Source organism: Mustelus asterias, chromosome 21 (genome assembly GCF_964213995.1).
Source record: "Mustelus asterias chromosome 21, sMusAst1.hap1.1, whole genome shotgun sequence".
NCBI classification, from domain to species: Eukaryota; Metazoa; Chordata; class Chondrichthyes; order Carcharhiniformes; family Triakidae; genus Mustelus; species Mustelus asterias.
Genome location: NC_135821.1, coordinates 29,904,088 through 29,925,055, shown reverse-complemented (window position 1 = coordinate 29,925,055; position 20,968 = coordinate 29,904,088). Strand labels below are relative to the sequence as shown.

Here is a 20,968-nt window from a genome sequence, read left to right as displayed (position 1 = left end):
TAACCTGGTGTTGTCAAAACTCTTACAAGTTTTTTTACACAGACAGTGTTAAGTGTCTGGAACGCGCTGCCGGGGGTGGTGGTAGAGGCAGATACAATAAGGGCATTTAAGGGGCTTTTAGATAAGCAGATGAATATGCAAGGAGATATGGAGCAAAGGCAGGCAGAAGGGATTAGTTTAATTTGGTGTCATGTTCGGCACGACATTGTGGGCGGAAGAGCCTGTTCCTGTTCTACATTCCATTTGCTTACTGGGCTTAAATGTTAACTTTGTGTGATTGATGTTGAAGGATGATGAATACCCTGCACAGAATTAGTGGGTGGCACGATAGCACTGTGGTTAGCACTACTGCCTCACAGCTCCAGGGACCTGGGTTCAATTCTCCGGCTCAGGTCACTGTCTGTGTGGAGTTTGCGTGTTCTCCCCATGGGTTTCCTCCCACAGTCCAAAGATGTGTGAGTGTGGTGGATTGGCCATGCTAAATTGCCCCTTACTGTCCTGGGATGTGAAGGCGAGAGGGATTAAAGGGGTAAATATGTGGAATTACAGGGCTAGGGCCTAGGTGGGATTGTGTTCAGGGCAGGCTCGATGGGCCGAAAGGTCTCCTTCTGTACTGTAGGGATTCCACCAGCACTTACCAAGTCAAACAATGTTCAGCTTTTCTGTTCTTCCTACCAGAGTGGATAGTTTCACATTTCCCCACAAAATGCTCCCTTCCTGCCCAATCACTTCATTACTCTGCATCATTTTGAAACCTCTGGCTCTTTCTTACAGCGTGCTTTCTCACCTGACTTCATGTCATCAGAGAAACTTGGATATGTTACACCCAACCCCTGGATATAGCCATGGTCAAAGCACCAATCCTCCACCTGCAGCCCTGAAAATGGCCCAGATATTCCTCCTCTTCCTGTCCATTCATTATTCCTAAATTCAATTTTAAAAACTTGTTCTTGGGATGCGGGCATCACCAACAAGCCCAACATTTTTCACCCATCACTAACCTCTCTTCTTGAACCGCTGCAGTCCATGTGATGTAGGTACACCCACGGTGCTGTTAGCAGGGGGAGCTTTAGGATTTTGACCCAGCGACAGTGAAGGAATATCGATATATTTCCAAGTCAGGGTGATGAGTGACTTGGAGAGGAACCTCCAGGTGGTGGTGCTGCCCTTGTCCTTCTAGATGGTCGTGGTCGTGGGTTTGGAAGGTGCTGTCGAAGAGTTGGGTCAGTTGGTGAAGCGTATACCCAATCCCATGGGTCATTATCTAAAACCTCTTGTATGCAATCTTATTAAACATATTCTGAAAATCTAATTTACATCATACCATGCTAGTTACTTTTTCATTCTTGTTATAACCTTCAAAATACTCGCACAGACTTGTCAAACATGAATTCCCTTTATTATTATTTGGGCGGCACGGTAGCACAGTGGTTAGCACTGCTGCTTCACAGCTCCAGGGTCCCGGGTTCGATTCCCGGCTCGGGTCACTGTCTGTGTGGAGTTTGCACATTCTCCTTGTGTCTGTGTGGGTTTACTCCGGGTGCTCCGGTTTCCTCCCACAGTCCAAAGATGTGCGGGTTAGGTTGATTGGCCAGGTTAAAAATTGCCCCTTAGAGTCCTGGGATGCGTAGGTTAGAGGGATTAGTGGGTAAATATGTGGGGGTAGGGCCTGGGTGGGATTGTGGTCGGTGCAGACTCGATGGGCCGAATGGCCTCCTTCTGCACTGTAGGGTTTCTATGATTCTATGATTCTTAAGACCATGTCTTTTTATTCGTTCATGGGATGTGGGCGTCGCTGGCTGGGCCAGCATTTATTGCCCATTCCTGAGGGGTAATTAAGAGTCAACCACATTGGTGGAGTGACATTTGCACATTCTCCTCGTGTCTGCGTGGGTTTCCTCCGGGTGCTCCGGTTTCCTCCCACAGTCCAAAGATGTGCGGGTTAGGTTGATTGGCCATGTTAAAATTGCCCCTTAGTGTCCTGGGATGCGTAGATTAGAGGGTAAAATATGTAGGGATATGGCGGTAGGACCTGGGTGGGATTGTGGTCGGTGCAGACCCGATGGGCCGAATGGCTTCTTTCTGTGCTGTAGGGTTTCTAAGATTTCTATGACATGTAGGCTAGACCAGGTAAGGACAGTAGATTTCCTTCTCTAAAAGATATCAGTGAACCAGATGGGTTTTTACAACAATGGTTTTGTGGTCATGACTTTCCAATTCCAGATGTTTTATTGAATTCAAATTCCACCATCTGCCATAAGTGGGATCCGAACCCAGAGTACCCTGGATCTCTGATCCACCTCCCACACCCCTGCTTCCCCAAAACATGTTAAGGTCCCACTGAGATTTGAACTCGGATCGCTGGATTCAAAGTCCAGAGTGCTAACCATTACACCATGGGGCCATAGCGTTAACATATACGGGATAAGAGATGGGTGAAATACTCACACGTCAGCTAGGCAATGCTGTTTAAAAATGACTCAGAAACTCTGCCCTAATTAATCACACAGAAGGATGGAGTGGATTCTGAATGGAATGTGACAGGAGAGGTTTGAGACAGAGAGCAGAACGATCTTACTCTTTCTTTCAGCGGTATCGCATTCTGCCTTTTTCCTGCTGCGTGGCAGCCTGGTTCAGAGTGGCTTCTCGATTGTGTCTGAGATTGTGCAGGGGGCAGGGGAATGGCACTTTGGGAGAGCCGGGGCCGAATGGCCTCCTCCTGCGTGCCAACAATTACAAAGTGGTTCAGTCCACTCCGATTTCAGCTCCAATGTCAAATAAGACACAACACCCAGGCGAAACTAACTAGACTTCAACTCAGAGGAAGATACAGAAACATGAAAATACCCCATAAACCTGGCTTCCCTCTCTATTTCTATAGGAAACAGGATAGCAGCAGCTGTGGAAGAAACTCGATTGTGACCCAGAGTGAATGAGTGAAGTAACTTACACCTCAGGAGAGTTAGTTCACTTCACCTGAAATTAGCAAGGAGCTGAAACAATCTTGTTTCTCCCTCTCTCTCTCTCCACAGATAGTGCTGAGTATTTCCAGAATGTTCTGCTTACATTTAGATTTAAGTGGGATTCCCAGAACATTAGAAAATTATTGAATTCTCTCCATCTTTTCTTGTATAAACTTGTGAAAGTTCATTCAAATCCCCGGAGAGGAGTGGGTATTCGTTCTGTCATTTTTGTTTTATTTTTTGCTGACAAGATTGTGAACCGCGGGAGGTTAAAAAGAAGATTTCAACCTGCGTTTCGAACGGATTCGATTCCCTCTTAACTTTAACCCTCGCTTTTCTGACCCTGCTTCTCTGTAAAAGGAACAAGCGTCCAATTATCAGTCTGATTCTGGTAGTAGTAGAGGTGGGTACAATTTTGTCTTTTAAAAAGCGTTTAGTACAGTTACATGGGTAAACAATCAAGTCAACAATCTAGAATAATGTGGGACATTTACAGGGCACTCCCGTGTCTGTAAGGCTCATGGTCTGCCCTGGTCTAAATGATGTGGAGATGCCGGTGTTGGACTGGGGTAAACACAGTAAGAAGTTTAACAACACCAGGTTAAAGTCCAACAGGTTTATTTGGTAGCAAAAGCTACACAAGCTTTCGGAGCCCCAAGCCCCTTCTTCAGGTCCAAAAGCTTGTGTGGCTTTTGCTACCAAATAAACCTGTTGGACTTTAACCTGGTGTTGTTAAACTTCTTACTGGTCTGAATGAGCAGAGGAGTTGTAACTGTCAATGTGTGAATATAACACAGCCCCTGGTTTAATTAATAATGCAGCCGCTGGAGAGAGGGGAGGGTGGGGGGAGGTGACTCATTCACAAACGATGTATTTGGCAATCAGCATTTCTTTGGATCATGTCTGAGAAATATATAGAAGTTATATTAACCCGGTAAAGCAAAGGGGATTGGTAAATAATTCCCGGCATTGTGGCAGGGTTAGTAATTTAAGAATTAAGCTGCCACACATTCAGTTTGTTCCACTTCTGCTCCGTGTGTGAGGGGTATTAGATAAGGAGTCTTGTCACTAAATCAAAGGTTATTAAACTCAAATCCCTATTCCTCCAGCCCCTCCCTATCACAGGTCCTCCCTCATTTAATGGTAAAGGAAAAAAGTTTATTTATTATTGTCACAAGTATTAACACTGCAATGAAGTTACTGTGAAAATCTGTGTAAAAATTGATTCACTTGAGATTCAACCATGCGAACATAAATTTCAATTCTTTATCCTAACCGGCTCTCATAGAGTCACAGAGGTTTACAGCACGGAAACAGGCCCTTCGGCCCAACCTGTGCATGCCGCCCAGTTTTTACCAATAAGTTAGTCCCATTTGCCCGCGTACGGCCCATATCCCTCTATACCCATCTTACCCATGTAACTGTACTAAACGCTTTTTAAAAGACAAAATTGTACCCACCTCTACTACTACCTCTGGCAGCTTGTTCCAGACACTCACCACGCTCTGTGTGAAAAAATTGCCCCTCTGGACCCTTTTGTATCTCTCCCCTCTCACCTTAAACCTGTGCCGTTTAGTTTTAGACTCCCCTACCACGGGGAAAAGATGTTGATAGCTACTTTATCTATGTCCCTCATTATTTTATAGACCTCTATAAGTTCACCCCTAAGTCTCCTACGCTCCAGGGAAAAATGTCCCAGTCCATCCAGCCCCACCTTATAACTCAAACCATCAAGTCCGGGTAGCATCCTAGTAAATCTCTTCTGCACTCTTTCTAATTTAATGATATCCTGCTTTCTGTGCATTCTCTGTTAATGTGTGTGAAATAAATATTAAATATCACCGGCACCCCTTCCCTTTGACCTATCCTTGCTGCCGATGCAACATAAATCCAGATTAAAAACAACATTCTGGAAATACTCAGCAATTTAGGCAGAATCTGTGCCGAGAGAAGCACAGTTAATGTTTCAGGTTCAGAACCACAACTCAACCATTCCCAATGCCCTCCACCAACTGGAGTTTCAGCTGAATGCACAGAGCAACTGGGAATTTCCTGGAGGAACCGTTTGCTCCTTCCCATTTTTCCTCAGACTCCATGTTGGTTTGGAACTTAGAATCTTAGAACCATAGAATCCCTACAGTGCAGAAGGAGTTCTTTCGGCCCATCGAGCCTGCACCGAACACAATCCCACCCAGGCCCTATCCCCGTAACCCCAAATATTTACCCCGCTAACCCCCTTGACACTAGGGTCAATTTAGCATGGCCAATCAACCCAACCCGCACATCTTTGGACTTGTGGATTAAATGATCCCCAAATGTTAACAATGATCTGACTCAGGGGAACATTCCAGCCGAGTTATTTCTAGGATCAGGTGGTCGGAACTGTAACTTTTCACAGAGAACTTGACCCTGGACCCGATGGCTGCAATATCTTACTGCTAATCAGGTGATGGAAATTGTCTTAAGCAGTCACTTCTTGTGGAATATGTGGAAATTCCAGACCCTGTGTGGAGTGTATGTTGACCTGGTCATTCCTGGGAGGTGCTAGTTAACCGATTTGACCCCCCAGAGCGTTTGACCCCTAATGAACCCCAGCCCCCAGAGCATTTGTTTTCTCCAAATGCGGCAAGACAAGATTTCCCTGAATAAATGAATTATTGGTGCAAGTCACCACTGGGGTGTTGGCTTTCTGTTTGCCATCGCTCTCAAAGTCTGGTTAATCTGATGTGGAGATGCCAGCGTTGGACTAGGGTGGGCACAGTAAGAAGCTTCACAACACCGGGTTAAAGTCCAACATGTTTATTTGGATCACGAGCTTTCGGAGCACTGCTCCTTCCTCAGGTGAGGCTCATCTGAGGAAGGAGCTGCGCTCCAAAACCTCATGATACCAAATACACTTGTTGGACTTTAACTCAGTGTTGTGAGACTAGTTAATCTGAGGCATTGGACATTCATTATCAATATCTGTGCTGATTAAGAGTTGGTAACTGTTACTCTGCTAGACAGAGAATGTACAGGGCACCCCACCAGCTCTTATAGATACAGCTCAGGCACATTAATATCTTCAAATTATCCTTGATTTATCAAATTTATCCAAGTACATGACAAGACATTTCAAATTAAAATTATCGGAAGTACAACAAATGTAGGTAGGTACCTCTACACAATTGTAATTCACTTTGATATTTAGAATATACAATCTAGATCAGAGACACAGTCCCAGATAAAACATTTCAAAATGTAAAATAAAATTCTAATTTCCTTCATACAGTGTATTCCTCACTGAGGGGTCTCAATACATTTCCAATACTGTTGATATTCTCAAAGTATTTTCACTGTTTGGCAGATAGTCGGGGCTTTTACACCATTTCCCCTCCTCTCGGTAGCTGAAAGGTTTGGGACAGCGACCTTCCCCCATTGCGGCTGTCCCAGCTACAGAACGTGTATTTGTGTGGATATTTGTGCAGAATCCCGCTATCCTTCTTCATCTTAACTCCATCAACATATTTTTCCTAATCCTTCCTCCCCTGTGCATTTATCTAGATCCTTTTAAAATAAATCCACACTCTTCACCATGCCCACTCCTCCTGGGTGGCGAGTCTCACATTCTCTTCTGGGTAAAGACAGTTTTTCACAATTCCCTGTTGGATTGCCAGTGGCTATCAGAGAATCATAGAATCTTACAGTGCAGAAGGAAGACATTCGGCCCATCGAGTCTGCACCAACCACAATCCCACCCAGGCCCTATCCCCATAACCCCATGCATTTACTCTAGCTAGTCCCCTGACACTAATGTATAAGCCTCTAGTTTTGCTTTCCCCACAAGTGGAAGCATCTTTATGTGCACCCTGTAGAATTCCTTCATAATGTTTAAATACCTCCATTGTTAGGTCACATTTCAGCCTTCTCCTTCCCTCTCTCTGAGTCCCAGCTCTTCAATCTTCCCTGACCTTCAACCCTTGTCCCTCCTTCTCCAGGGTTCGCTTTTTGTTACAGAGAGACCAGGACTAAGGACAGCTCCAAAGTGTATTTGGCCAATGGACACAGCGGTCTGGCCGAGGGTCACTGCCTTTACTCTTCTCATTTCAGGTGTGGAGAGATGGTTTTACATTTCTAGTGAACCCAGTCTCGCTGTCTCGTCGCTGTCACGTCTTTGATGTATTGTTCGATATCTGTGCAAAAATCAAAGAGGCTTCTCGTTGAAGTCATCAACACGTTCTTTTGTTCTGCAATTTCCACTTGAGGGAACGCATCGAGATTAAAACTTTCCGAACCCGTGACGTCTACAGGAAGGAGAGGGCAGAAGAGAGTCTCCGCGACCTATTTTACTGGTGCCTCGCCCAGCCTGAGCTAAGACAAGTCCTGGCCTGGCGTGCTCAGGGTGGAGTCAGGGTCAGAGCAACATGCGGCCACCCCTGTTCCTGGTTCTCCTGCAGAGCTGTGAGTTTTGAAACTGCTTACTTGAGCAGCAGAGATGATTCCATTGCTTCCACACTGATGTAAACTAGAGTCATCATTACTGATCAGTGGGGGAAACAGCAGAGGAAATCCTAATGATAGATCCTAAAGTTTTAGTCAACTCGAATGAGGAAAATTCTACTTTGATTTGATTTGATTTATTATTGTCACATGTATTAACATACAGCGAAAAGTATTGTTTCTTGCGCTATACAGACAAAGCATACCGTTCATAGAGAAGGAAAGGAGAGAGTGCAGAATGTAGTGTTACAGTCAAAGCTAGGGTGTAGAGAAAGATCAACTTAGTGCAAGGTAAGTCCATTCAAAAGTCTGACAGCAGCAGGGAAGAAGCTGTTCTTGAGTTGCTTGGTACCTGACCTCAGACTTTTGTATCTTTTTCCCGAAGGAAGAAGGTGGAAGAGAGAATGTCCGGGGTGCGTGGGGTCCTTAATTATGCTGTCTGCTTTGCCGAGGCAGCGGGAAATGTAGACAGAGTCAATGGATGGGAGGCTGGTTTGCATGATGGATTGGGCTACATTTGCGACCTTTTGTAGTTTCTTGCAGTCTTGGGCAGAGCAGGAGCCATACCAAGCTGTGATCCAACCAGAAAGAATGCTTTCTACGGTGCATCAGTAAATGTTGGTGAGAGTCGTAGCTGACGATTTGATTTATTATTGTCACATTAGTATACAGTGAAAAGTATTGTTTCTTACGTGCCATACAGATAAAGCATACCGTTCATAGAGAAGGAAACGAGAGGGTGCAGAATGTAGTGTTACAGTCATAGCTAGGATGTAGATCAATGCATGACTCTAGGCTTATTTCCGAGTGCTTTAGGCTGCGACAGTATAATGTGGGAATTATGTGGGATTCTATAATGAAAATGCCTTTGATTCTGTGTCTTGTTGCTTTCCTGTTCTATCCAGATGCGGACTGTAGTCACCTGATCTTGCAGCCGGCTCGATCCCAGCCAGTTAGACTGGGAGACACTGTGACACTGTCATGTTTTGTGAAGAGCAGGGCCATTTATGATTATACCAATGTGTACTGGCTGAAGCAGCAGGGTGAGCAACCTCCCTCCATTCTGGCCTATTCATTCATCAACTCCAAGCAAGTCTTCATTTCTGAGGAGATTTCCAGATCCTCATCCATTAAAATGAGCCTGGATCACCAGAGTTTAAACTTAACGATAGAGAGAGTGGATGTTTCTGATGCTGGGCATTATTACTGTGCTGGCTGGCGACATGGGATCTTAGCCTTTGGAAATGGAACCACACTGAAGCTTGCAGGTAAATATCTGAACTTGTCAGCAGAAGGAACACGATAAAAAGTACATCAAGTATATTTGGGCAAATGTGATGAGAAAACACATTCAGAGATTTGGAAGCAAAGATAATAGCACTTTGAACCCGGGGTCACATCGATAGAGGCGGTTGGAGGGGAGAAAACAAAGAATATAAGTTTAAAGGGCATGAGATATAAAGACATGATTAGAACAATATGGAAATTTACTGCCTACTTCAATCTTAACATTAGGGTAAATAATGAGAAAGTGGCTGGGGGGATGCAGATTAGGCGGTAGATGCAGTTTGATATAAGGAGCTGCAAAATGATACATTTCAGAAGTGAGAAGAGGAGATAAAGGCAAAATGCTGAATCCAAAACAAAAACAGAAAATGCTGGAAAGACTCAGCTGGTCTGATAAATTCTGTGGAGAGAGAATAGAGCCAACATTGGAGAGTCTGGATGACCCTTTGTTAGAAAAGGAGGACCCCTGGTCACTCCTTGAAGAGACTGCGTCTCAACCTTTGGCTGCACTTCAGGTGCAGACTGCTCTACATTTGGCCGCTGATGCGGAGGATTTCATCGTGGGTCTGCCCCTGTGCCCGCTCGAGGTAGGTCACCCACAGTTCCAGACAACACACAGACAAGAGGACCTTCTCTTCCAACTGCCCTGCTCACTGCTGCGGCTACTGCCGCACTCGGGTGTCCCAGGACAGGGATTGCCTCGTGTCCATTCGCAAACCTCAAACTTCCCACAAGTCTGCACCCAAGCCCAGATGTCATGGTTAGCCTTGGCCAGTGACAATCCAACGGTTCCTCTTTTAAAGAATAATGGGGCACCACTACTCATTTCAATCAAAGAACAAAGAAAATTACAGCACAGGAACAGGCCCTTCAGCCCCCCAAGCCTGCACCGACCATGCTACCTGACTGAACTAAAAACCCCTACCCTGCTGGGGACCATATCCCTCTATTCCCACCCTATTCATGTATTTGTCAAGATGACCCTTAAAACTCACTATCGTATCTGCTTCCACTACCTCCCCCGGCAGCAAGTTCCAGGCACCCACCACCCTCTGTGTAAAAAACTTGCCTCGTACATCTTCTTTAAACCTTGCCCCTCGCACCTTAAACCTCTGCCCCCTAGTAATTGACTCTTCCACCCTGGGAAAAAGCTTCAGACCATCCACTCTGTCCATGCCCCTCATAATCTTGTCGACTTCTGTCAGGACGCCCCTCAACCTCTGTCATTCCAGTGAGAATAGGCAGCTGTAGGCAATCATAGAAAGCCTACAGTGCAGAAGGTGGCCATTCGGCCCATCGAGTCTGCACCAACAACAATCCCACCCAGGCCCCATCCCCGTGACCCCACATATTTACCTCGCTAATACCTCTAACCTATACATCCCGGGAGACTAAGGGGCAATTTAGCATGGCCAATGCCCCTAACCCACATATCTTCGGACTGTGGGAGGAAACCGGAGCACCCGGAGGAAACCCACGCAGGCACGGGGAGAATGTGCAGACTCTACACAAACAGTGACCCAAGCTGGGAATCTAACCCAGGACCCTGGAGCTGTGAGGCAGCAGTGCTAAGCACTGTGCCACCGTGCCTCTGAGTCACCCGTGAAATGATCAAGAAGAAACATCGGGATTGGAAAAGAGATAAAATAGGAAAATAATATAAATTGGATTGGAGAAGTAATGGGAGCTTTCTTGGTAAATGTTAAGTTCAGTAAAGGTGATAATATGTATCAGTCAAACCATTAGAAAGACAGGAATTGGAGCTGCTCACTTAGTCCTTCGGGGTGGTTCCACTGGACACTTCACTAACAAACTTTACTTGGGTTCAACTGGTTTAAATTCAACATGGACATCCCAGGGTTTGAGAGAACAAACAGCAAAAGAGAGTGGGCAGCTTCCAACTCCAAAAAGGATGTGATATTTTTAAACACTCCTTGTTAACGGGTTGGGATAGAATGCTTTCACCGGCTTCCTTTCTGCCGCTCACTGCTTATCTCTCTTTTGATTTGATTTGATTTGATTTACTACTGTCATATGTATTAACATATAGTGAAAAGTATTGTTTCTTGCGCGCTATACAGACCGGTCATAGAGAAGGAAATGAGAGGGTGCAGAATGTAGTATTACAGTCATAGCTCGGGTGTAGAGAAAGATCAACTTAGTGCAAGGTAGGTCCATTCAAAAGTCTGACAGCAGCAGGGAAGAAGCTGTTCTTGAGTCGGTTGGTACATGACCTCAGACATTTGTATCTTGTTCCCAATACAAATTTGACGGTCTTGTTTCAGAAAATAGCATTTTGGAATATAAGTGCACGGAAACATAACATGTAGTGAATATAACTTGCTTAGGAGGAAATTGTAACTACCTCTGCTTCCCAAACCCCACAACCACACAGCTAGGTCAATTTCTGGGTCTGTTGTAGATCAACAAATTCATAGAGATATGATGACCATGATTGGACAGCATCATCGTTATGTATCGGTGAATACTGAGACCATTCGGATGATAGCAGTGAACTGGGCGCATTTCTTTCATCCACCAATTCCTCGGTTAGTCCTGTTGGTGGAATGGTCACTTTGATCCATCCATTGACTTGCTGCATTTGCCAATTGATTGAAAGTATTAGTGACTAAGGTAACATTAGAGAAAAATAGAAAAAGCTAAAGCAAGAGGCACCATATCTGAAGGCGCAAAGCATTTACAACAAAATAGATAAATTAATAGCAAAGACAAAGGATTAGTGAGTTTAGTCGACTAGCCCTGACAGAGGAGTGATTGCAGAACGCAGAACCAAGGTTGGAAACTAAATCTTCCAGATTCTTTGACTTTTAGAAGAAATTAGGAAAATGGAAAAGGGGAGGGTCAGGTCTAACAATGAAGGAATGGAATAAAGAGAAAGTACCTTAGCTCTGGGCAGCATGAACCATAGAACCATAGAAAATTACAGCTCAGAAACAGGCCTTTTGGCCCTTCTTGTCTGTGCCGAACCATTTTTTGCCTCGTCCCACTGACCTGCACTTGGACCATATCCCTCCACACCCCTCTCATCCATGAACCCGTCTAAGTTTTTCTTAAATGTTAAAAGTGACCCTGCATTTACCACTTTATCCGGTAGCTCATTCCACACTCCCACCACTCTCTGCATGAAGAAGCCCCCCAATATTCCCTTTAAATTTTTCTCCTTTCGCCCTTAACCCATGGCCTCTGGGTTTTTTCTCCCCTAGCCTCAGTGGAAAAAGCCTGCTTACATTCACTCTATCTATACCCATCAAAATCTTGTACACCTCTATTATGTTTCTATTAGGATGGAGGGTTATAGGTAGGCCTAAAAGGTAGGGATATGCCCGGCACAACTTGTGGGGCCGAAGGGCCTGTTTTGTGCTGTAGTTTTTTCTATGTTTCCATCAAATCTCCCCTCATTTTTCTACGCTCCAGGGAATAAAGTCCCAACCTATTCAATCTCTCTCTGTAACTCAGCTTCTCAAGTCCCGACAACATCCTTGTGAACCTTCTCTGCACTCTTTCAACCTTATTTACATCCTTCCTGTAACTAGGTGACCAAAACTGTACACAATACTCTAAATTCGGCCTCACCAATGCATTATATAACCTTACCATAACACTCCAACTTTTATACTCGATACTCCGATTTATAAAGGCCAATGTACCAAAGGCACTCTTTACAACCCTATCCACCTGTGACGTCGCTTTTAGGGAATTCTGTACCTGTATTCCCAGATCCTTCTGTTCAACTGCACTCTTCAGAGTCCTACCATTTACCCTGTACGTTCTTCTTTGGTTTGTCCTTCCAACGTGCAATATCTCACACTTGTCTGCGTTAAATTCCATTTGCCATTTTTCAGCCCATTTTTCTAGCTGGTCCAAATCCCTCTGCAAGCTTTGAAAATCTTCCTCACTGTCCACTACACCTCCAATCTTTGTATCATCAGCAAATTTGCTGATCCAATTTACCACATTATCATCCAGATCATTGATATAGATGACAAACAACAATGGACCCAACACCGATCCCTGCGGCACACCACTAGTCACAGGTCTCCACTCAGAGAAGCAATCCTCCACAACCACTCTCTGGCTTCTTCCATTGAAAGAAGTTTAACAACACCAGGTTAAAGTCCAACAGGTTTATTTGGTAGCAAAAGCCACACAAGCTTTCGGAGCCTTAAGCCCCTTCTTCAGGTGAGCCAGTGTCTAATCCAATTTACTACCTCCCCATGTATACCTAGCGATTGAACCTTCCTAACTAACCTCCCATGAGGGACCTTGTCAAAGGCCTTGCTAAAATCCAGGTAGACAACATCCACCGCCTTCCCTTCATCCACCTTCCTGGTAACCTCCTCGAAAAACTCTAATAGATTGGTCAAACATGACCTACCACACACAAAGCCATGTTGACTCTCCCTAATAAGTCCCTGTCTATCCAAATATTTGTAGATCCTATCCCTTATCACACCTTCCAATAACTTGCCCACCACCGACGTCAAACTTACTGGCCTATAATTTCCCGGATGTCTTTTGGCACAGTTGTTAGCACTGCTCACAGCGCCAGGGACCCGGGTTTGATTCCCAGCTTGGGTCACTATCTGTGCGGAATCTGCACGTTCTCCCCGGGTCTGCGTGGGTTTTCTCCGGGTGCTCCGGTTTCCTCCCACAGTCTAAAAGACGTGCTGGTTAGGTGCATTGGCCATGCTAAATTCTCCCTCCATGTACCTGAACAGGTGGCGAAGTGTGATGACTGGGGGGTTTTCACAGTAACTTCATTGCAGTGTTAATGTAAGCCTCCTTGTGACACTAATAAATAAACTTAAACTTAGAAAATCGACATGTAGAATTAATTTAGAAGAAATTAAGAAACAACAAGATATTGGTGGGAGAGCCTTAATGACTCCCTAAGCAATGTTTCCTCAAACTTTTCTTTGAACTGGGTGGGTTAGAAATGCCTTTATCCATGACTTTTTAAAAAATCTATGCATGGCTTAACGTTCATTTTAAAGGTGGCTATAATTTGACAAAGTTCCAAACAGCCTCTTTATTTCAATGCATGAGTTGTTCTGAACATCTGCATCTTAGAGGAAGCATTGCTCCTAACTGTTGTTGTAGCGTCAGGCAGAGTATAAAGCAGGAAATTATGCTGTATGTAACAAGGTTAACATCGTAAGCAATGGGGACTTAAATCATGATGTGGAGATGCCGGCGTTGGACTGGGGTAAACACAGTATTGGACTTTAACCTGGTGTTGTGAGACTTCTAACTGGACTTAAATCATCACATAGATTGGGCAAACTACATTTGCCCAGGATTGGAGGATAGCGAATGTGGTCCCGTTGTTTAAGAAGGGTAGCAAGGATAACCCAGGAAATTATAGACCGGTGAGCTTGACGTCCGTGGTAGGGAAGTTGTTGGAGAGGATTCTTAGAGACAGGATGTATGTGTATTTAGAACGGAACAATCTAATTAAGAACAAAGAACAAAGAACAAAGAACAGTACAGCACAGGAAACAGGCCCTTCGGCCCTCCAAGCCTGTGCCGCTCCTTGGTCCAACTAGACCAATCGTTTGTATCCCTCCATTCCCAGGCTGCTCATGTGACTATCCAGGTAAGTCTTAAACGATGTCAGCGTGCCTGCCTCCACCACCCTACTTGGCAGCGCATTCCAGGCCCCCACCACCCTCTGTGTAAAAAACGTCCCTCTGATGTCTGAGTTATACTTCGCCCCTCTCAGCTTGAGCCCGTGACCCCTCGTGATCGTCACCTCCGACCTGGGAAAAAGCTTCCCACTGTTCACCCTATCTATACCCTTCATAATCTTGTACACCTCTATTAGATCTCCCCTCATTCTCCGTCTTTCCAAGGAGAACAACCCCAGTCTACCCAATCTCTCCTCATAGCTAAGACCCTCCATACCAGGCAACATCCTGGTAAACCTTCTCTGCACTCTCTCCAATGCCTCCACGTCCTTCTGGTAGTGCGGCGACCAGAACTGGACGCAGTACTCCAAATGTGGCCTAACCAGCGTTCTATACAGCTGCATCATCAGACTCCAGCTTTTATACTCTATACCCCATCCTATAAAGGCAAGCATACCATATGCCTTCTTCACCACCTTCTCCACCTGTGTTGCCACCTTCAAGGATTTGTGGACTTGCACACCTAGGTCCCTCTGTGTTTCTATACTCCTGATGACTCTGCCATTTATTGTATAACTCCTCCCTACATTATTTCTTCCAAAATGCATCACTTCGCATTTATCCGGATTAAATTCCATCTGCCACCTCTCCGCCCAATTTTCCAGCCTATCTATATCCTGCTGTATTGCCCGACAATGCTCTTCGCTATCCGCAATTCCAGCCATCTTCGTGTCATCCGCAAACTTGCTGATTACACCAGTTACACCTTCTTCCAAATCATTTATATATATCACAAATAGCAGAGGTCCCAGTACAGAGCCCTGCGGAACACCACTGGTCACAGACCTCCAGCCGGAAAAAGACCCTTCGACCACTACCCTCTGTCTCCTATGGCCAAGCCAGTTCTCCACCCATCTCGCCACTTCTCCTTGTATCCCATGAGCCTTAATCTTCTTAACCAACCTGCCATGTGGGACTTTGTCAAATGCCTTACTGAAATCCATATAGACGACATCCACGGCCCTTCCTTCGTCAACCTTTTTTGTCACTTCCTCAAAAAACTCCACCAAATTTGTAAGGCACGACCTCCCTCTTACAAAACCATGCTGTCTGTCACTAATGAGATTGTTCCGTTCTAAATGCACATACATCCTGTCTCTAAGAATCCTCTCCAACAACTTCCCTACCACGGACGTCAAGCTCACCGGCCTATAATTTCCTGGGTTATCCCTGCTACCCTTCTTAAACAACGGGACCACATTCGCTATCCTCCAATCCTCAGGGACCTCACCCGTGTCCAAAGAAGCGACAAAGATTTCCGTCAGAAGCCCAGCAATTTCACCTCTCGTCTCCCTGAGCAGTCGAGGATAGATGCCATCAGGCCCTGGGGCTTTGTCAGTTTTAATGTTCCCTAAAAAACCTAACACTTCCTCTCTTGTAATGGAGATTTTCTCTAACGGGTCAACACCTCCCTCCGAGACACTCCCGGTTAACACACCCCTCTCCTTCGTGAATACCGATGCAAAGTATTCATTTAGGATCTCCCCTATTCCCTTGGGTTCTAAGCATAATTCCCCTCCTTTGTCCCTGAGAGGTCCGATTTTCTCCCTGACAACTCTTTTGTTCCTAACGTATGAATAGAATGCCTTAGGATTCTCCTTAATCCTGCCTGCCAAGAACATCTCGTGACCTCTTTTTGCCCTTCTAACTCCCCGTTTGAGATCTTTCCTACTCTCTCTGTATTCCTCCAGAGCTCCATCTGTTTTCAGTTGCCTGGACTTAACGTACGCCTCCCTTTTCATTTTAATCAGATCCTCAATTTCCCTGGTTATCCACAGCTCTCGAATCCTACCTTTCCTATCTTTCCTTTTTACAGGCACATGCCTATCCTGCAGCCTTATCAATAGTTCCTTAAAAGACTCCCACATGCCAGACGCGGACTTACCCTCGAACATCCTCTCCCAATCAACATCCACCAATTCCTGCCTAATCCGGCTATAGTCAGCCTTCCCCCAATTTAGCACCCTGCCCGTAGGACAGCACTCATCCTTGTCCATTACTATCCTAAAGTTAACAGAGTTGTGGTCACTATTTGCCACATGTTCCCCTACCGAAACTTTGACGACCTGACCGGGCTCATTTCCCAGAACTAGGTCCAGTATAGCCCCCTCTCTAGTCGGGCTATCTACATACTGTTCCAAAGAACCTTCCAGTACGCATTTTACAAATTCCTCCCCGTCCGGTCCCCCAGCTCTAAGCACTTTCCAGTCTGTGCCAGGGAAATTAAAGTCCCCCACTACAACAACCCTATTTTTTCTGCACCTATCCAGAATCTCCTGACATATCCTTTCCTCCACTTCCCGTGGGCTGTTGGGTGGTCTGTAGTACACCCCCAGCATAGTGACTGCACCCTTCCTGTTTTTGAGTTCCACCCACAGCGACTCAGTACATGACCCCTCTAAGTTGTCTACCCTCTGTACCGCGGTAATATGCTCCTTAACTAATATCGCTACTCCCCCACCTTTTTTAGCCCCTCCTCTGTCTCGCCTAAAACACTTATACCCCGGAATATTCAGTTGCCAGTCCTGTCCTTCTTTTAACCAAGTTTCCGTCACCGCAACCACATCCAAATTCCGCACAAGCATTAAGGCCCTAAGTTCGTCTGTTTTACCCGTTACACTCCTCGCATTGAAGCAGATGCACTCCAGACCTCCAGGCCCAGTCAGGTCCTCCTCCTCCAGAGTGCTCATCTTCTTAGCTAGCCTTGCCCTGGCCCCCAGCTCGACCCCAGCCTCAGTATTTACTGACCTCCTGTTTTGTTCCCCACCCCCCTGCCACACTAGTTTAAATCCTGCCGAAACACTCTAGCAAAACTCACAGCCAGGATATTTGCTCCCTTCCAGTTAAGGTGTAACCCATCCTTTCTGTACAGTTGCCATCCTGACTTGAAGATTTCCCAGTTATCTTCTGAATTTAAAAACCCTCCCTCTTGCACCAGTCCTTTAGCCACGCGTTCAACTGTAGAATTTCCCTGTTCCGAGCCTCACTTGCACTAGGCACCGGGAGCAGTCCAGATATTGCTACCCTGGAGGTCTTTCTTTTTAGCCTAGCACCCAACTCCCTGAATTTCTCTCGTATGACCCCCCTGCTCTTCCTACCTACATCATTTCCCCCAATGTGTACAATCACATCCGTTTGACTACCTTCCTTTTTAAATATGCTTCCTACCCTCTCGGAGACATCCAGTACCCCGGCACCAGGGAGGCAGACTACCATCCTGGATTCTCGTTCAGTCCCACAGAAGCGCCTGTCCGTACCTCTAACCATTGCGTCCCCCACAACTATCGCTCTCCTAAACCCCTTCTTTCCCTTCCGGACCCCTGAGCCTGCCTCCGTGGAGGCGATCTGGTCCTAAGTGACAGACAGCATGGTTTTGTAAGAGGGACGTCGTGCCTTACAAATTTGGTGGAGTTTTTTGAGGAAGTGACAAAAACGGTTGATGAAGGAAGGGCCGTGGATGTCGTCTATATGGATTTCAGTAAGGCATTTGACAAAGTCCCACATGGCAGGTTGGTTAAGAAGGTTAAGGCTCATGGGATACAAGGAGAAGTGGCTAGATGGGTGGAAAACTGGCTTGGCCATAGGAGACAGAGGGTAGTGGTCGAAGGGTCTTTTTCCGGCTGGAGGTCTGTGACCAGTGGTGTTCCGCAGGGCTCTGTACTGGGACCTCTGCTATTTGTGATATATATAAATGATTTGGAAGAAGGTGTAACTGGTGTAATCAGCAAGTTTGCGGATGACACGAAGATGGCTGGACTTGCGGATAGCGAAGAGCATTGTCGGGCAATACAGCAGGATATAAAGAGGTGGCAGATGGAGTTTAATCCGGATAAATGCGAAGTGATGCATTTTGGAAGAAATAATGTAGGGAGGAGTTATACAATAAATGGCAGAGTCATCAGGAGTATAGAAACACAGAGGGACCTAGGTGTGCAAGTCCACAAATCCTTGAAGGTGGCAACACAGGTGGAGAAGGTGGTGAAGAAGGCATATGGTATGCTTGCCTTTATAGGACAGGGTATAGAGTATAAAAGTTGGAGTCTGATGATGCAGCTGTATAGAACGCTGGTTAGGCCACATTTGGAGTACTGCGTCCAGTTCTGGTCGCCGCACTACCAGAAGGACGTGGAGGCGTTAGAGAGAGTGCAGAGAAGGTTTACCAGGATGTTGCCTGGTATGGAGGGTCTTAGCTATGAGGAGAGATTGGGTAGACTGGGGTTGTTCTCCTTGGAAAGACGGAGAATGAGGGGAGATCTAATAGAGGTGTACAAGATTATGAAGGGTATAGATAGGGTGAACAGTGGGAAGCTTTTTCCCAGGTCGGAGGTGACGATCACGAGGGGTCACGGGCTCAAGCTGAGAGGGGCGAAGTATAACTCAGATATCAGAGGGACGTTTTTTGCACAGAGGGTGGTGGGGGCCTGGAATGCGCTGCCAAGTAGGGTGGTGGAGGCAGGCACGCTGACATCGTTTAAGACTTACCTGGATAGTCACATGAGCAGCCTGGGAATGGAGGGATACAAACGATTGGTCTAGTTGGACCAAGGAGCGGCACAGGCTTGGAGGGGCGAAGGGCCTGTTTCCTGTGCTGTGCTGTACTGTTCTTTGTTCTTTGTTCTTTATTTGCAGTAACAATGTAGAGGAGAAGTTTGTGGAAAAGGTTTTTTAAAGTTTAGATTTATTAGTCACAAGTAAGGCTTACATTAACACTGCAATGAAGTTATTGTGAAATTCCCCTAGTCGCCACAGTCCGGCGCCTGTTCGGGTCAATGCACCCTAACCAGCACGCCTTTCAGAATGTGGGAGGAAACTGGAGGAAACTCACGCAGTCACGGGGGAACATGCAAACTCCACACAGTGACCCGAGCCAGGAATCAAACCCAGGTCCCTGGCACTGTGAATTAGCAGTGCTAACCACTGTGCTACCGTGCCGCTGACATAGTATACAAGACTGTTTTCTAGGTCAGAATATTGAGGGACCAACAACAGCTTATTTTAGATCTAGTATCGGTCAATCTGAACAAAACAATATGCTCAGGTCTGAGAGGTGAGTTAGTTAAAGTAGATTGGGAAATTACATTAAATAAATTAAAACGATGCTGGATAAACAATTGCATATTTTTACACAAGTAATTCATGAAGGAATAAAATTCCCCACAGGAAAAGTGGTCGAACCATAGATAACAAAATAATTTATAAATATCATTAGATTAAAGGAAGATATTTCTAACGCTGCAAAGAAAAATAGCAAGACTGAGAACTGGGAGAATTTTGGAAATCAGCAAATGATGACTGATAAAAGAATCAAGAAAGGAAAGAGGGGATGTGAGAGGAAATTATCGAGAGACAGGAAATGAGATTACAAAAGTTTCTTATTGAAATGTAAGAAAGGGAGCGTAGAAGTAAATGTGAGTTTGTTGGAGACAGAAACAGAGGAAATTGATAATTCAGTATCAGGCAATGGCAGTGACATTAAGCAAACATTATTGATCTGTCTTTAGGACAGAAAAACACAAATAAGAGTCCCAGCAAGAATGAGGAACTTAAAGAAGTTGATATCAATAAAGAGATAGTATGATATCATAGAAACCCTACAGTACAGAAAGAGGCCCTTCGGCCCATCGAGTCTGCACCGACCACAATTCCACCCAGGCCCTCCGCCCATATCCCCACATATTTACCCGCTAATCCACACATCTCAGGACACTAAGGGCAATTTTAGCATAGCCAATCAACCTGACCCGCACATCTTTGGACTGTGGGAGGAAACCGGAGCACCCGGAGGAAACCCACGCAGACATGAGGAGAATGTGCAAACTCTACACAGACAGTGACCCAAGCCAGGAATCGAACCCAGGTCCCTGGAGCTGTGAAGCAGCAGTGCTAACCACTGTGCTACCGTGCCACCTGGCATAGTACTGGAGAAATAAATGTTTCAAAGAGTTATCAAATCCCCTGGAACTAATGGCCCTCTGGTTTTATAAGAAGTGGCTGTGGAGATAGATAGTGGATGCATTAGTTTAAATTGTCCAAAATGTCCTAACTTCTAGAGTGGTTCCCATGAGTTGGAAATTAGCAAGGTAATCCCATATTCCAGAAAGGAGGTAGAGAAAATATAGGGAGCTACAGGCCAGTTAGCATAACATCAGTCATTGGGAAATTGCTAAATCTGTTATTTGGGATATGGTAAAAGTTAAAGTTATATTTATTAGTCACAAGTATGCTTACATTAACACTGCAATGAAGTTACTGTGAAAATCCCCTAGTCGCCACACTCTGATGCCTGTTCAGGTACACTGAGAGAGAATTTAGCATGGCCAATGCACATAACCAGCATGTCTTTTGGACTGTGGGAGGAAACTGGAGCACCCGGAGGAAACCCGCAAGCTCTGCAAAGGCAGTGACGCAAGCCGGGAATCGAACCCGGGTCCCTGGCGCTGTGTGGCAGCAGTGCTAACCACTGTGCCACCGTGCCACCCTCAATAGGGCACTTGGAAAATCATAACATGATTAGGCTGGGTCAGTTCGAAA

At 45.5% G+C, this 20,968-nt stretch overlaps 1 protein-coding gene and 1 non-coding gene across 2 annotated transcripts in view; one reads left to right on the top strand and one right to left on the bottom strand.

Moving 5' to 3' along the window:
• Positions 1 to 2,332: 2,332 nt before the first annotated feature.
• trnaq-uug (transfer RNA glutamine (anticodon UUG)) lies at positions 2,333 to 2,404 on the bottom strand. Its single transcript has one exon. It is a non-coding gene; the product is annotated as a tRNA-Gln (tRNA).
• A 4,844-nt stretch (positions 2,405 to 7,248) lies between these two features.
• The window catches only part of LOC144509528 (T-cell surface glycoprotein CD8 beta chain-like), a 29,567-nt gene continuing 15,847 nt past the window's right edge, over positions 7,249 to 20,968 (top strand). The window contains exons 1-2 of the mRNA XM_078238433.1: positions 7,249 to 7,403; positions 8,348 to 8,710. Coding sequence (XP_078094559.1) covers positions 7,367 to 7,403; positions 8,348 to 8,710 — 400 coding nt within the window. The 5' untranslated portion in view covers positions 7,249 to 7,366. The remainder of the gene's footprint in view (positions 7,404 to 8,347; positions 8,711 to 20,968) is intronic.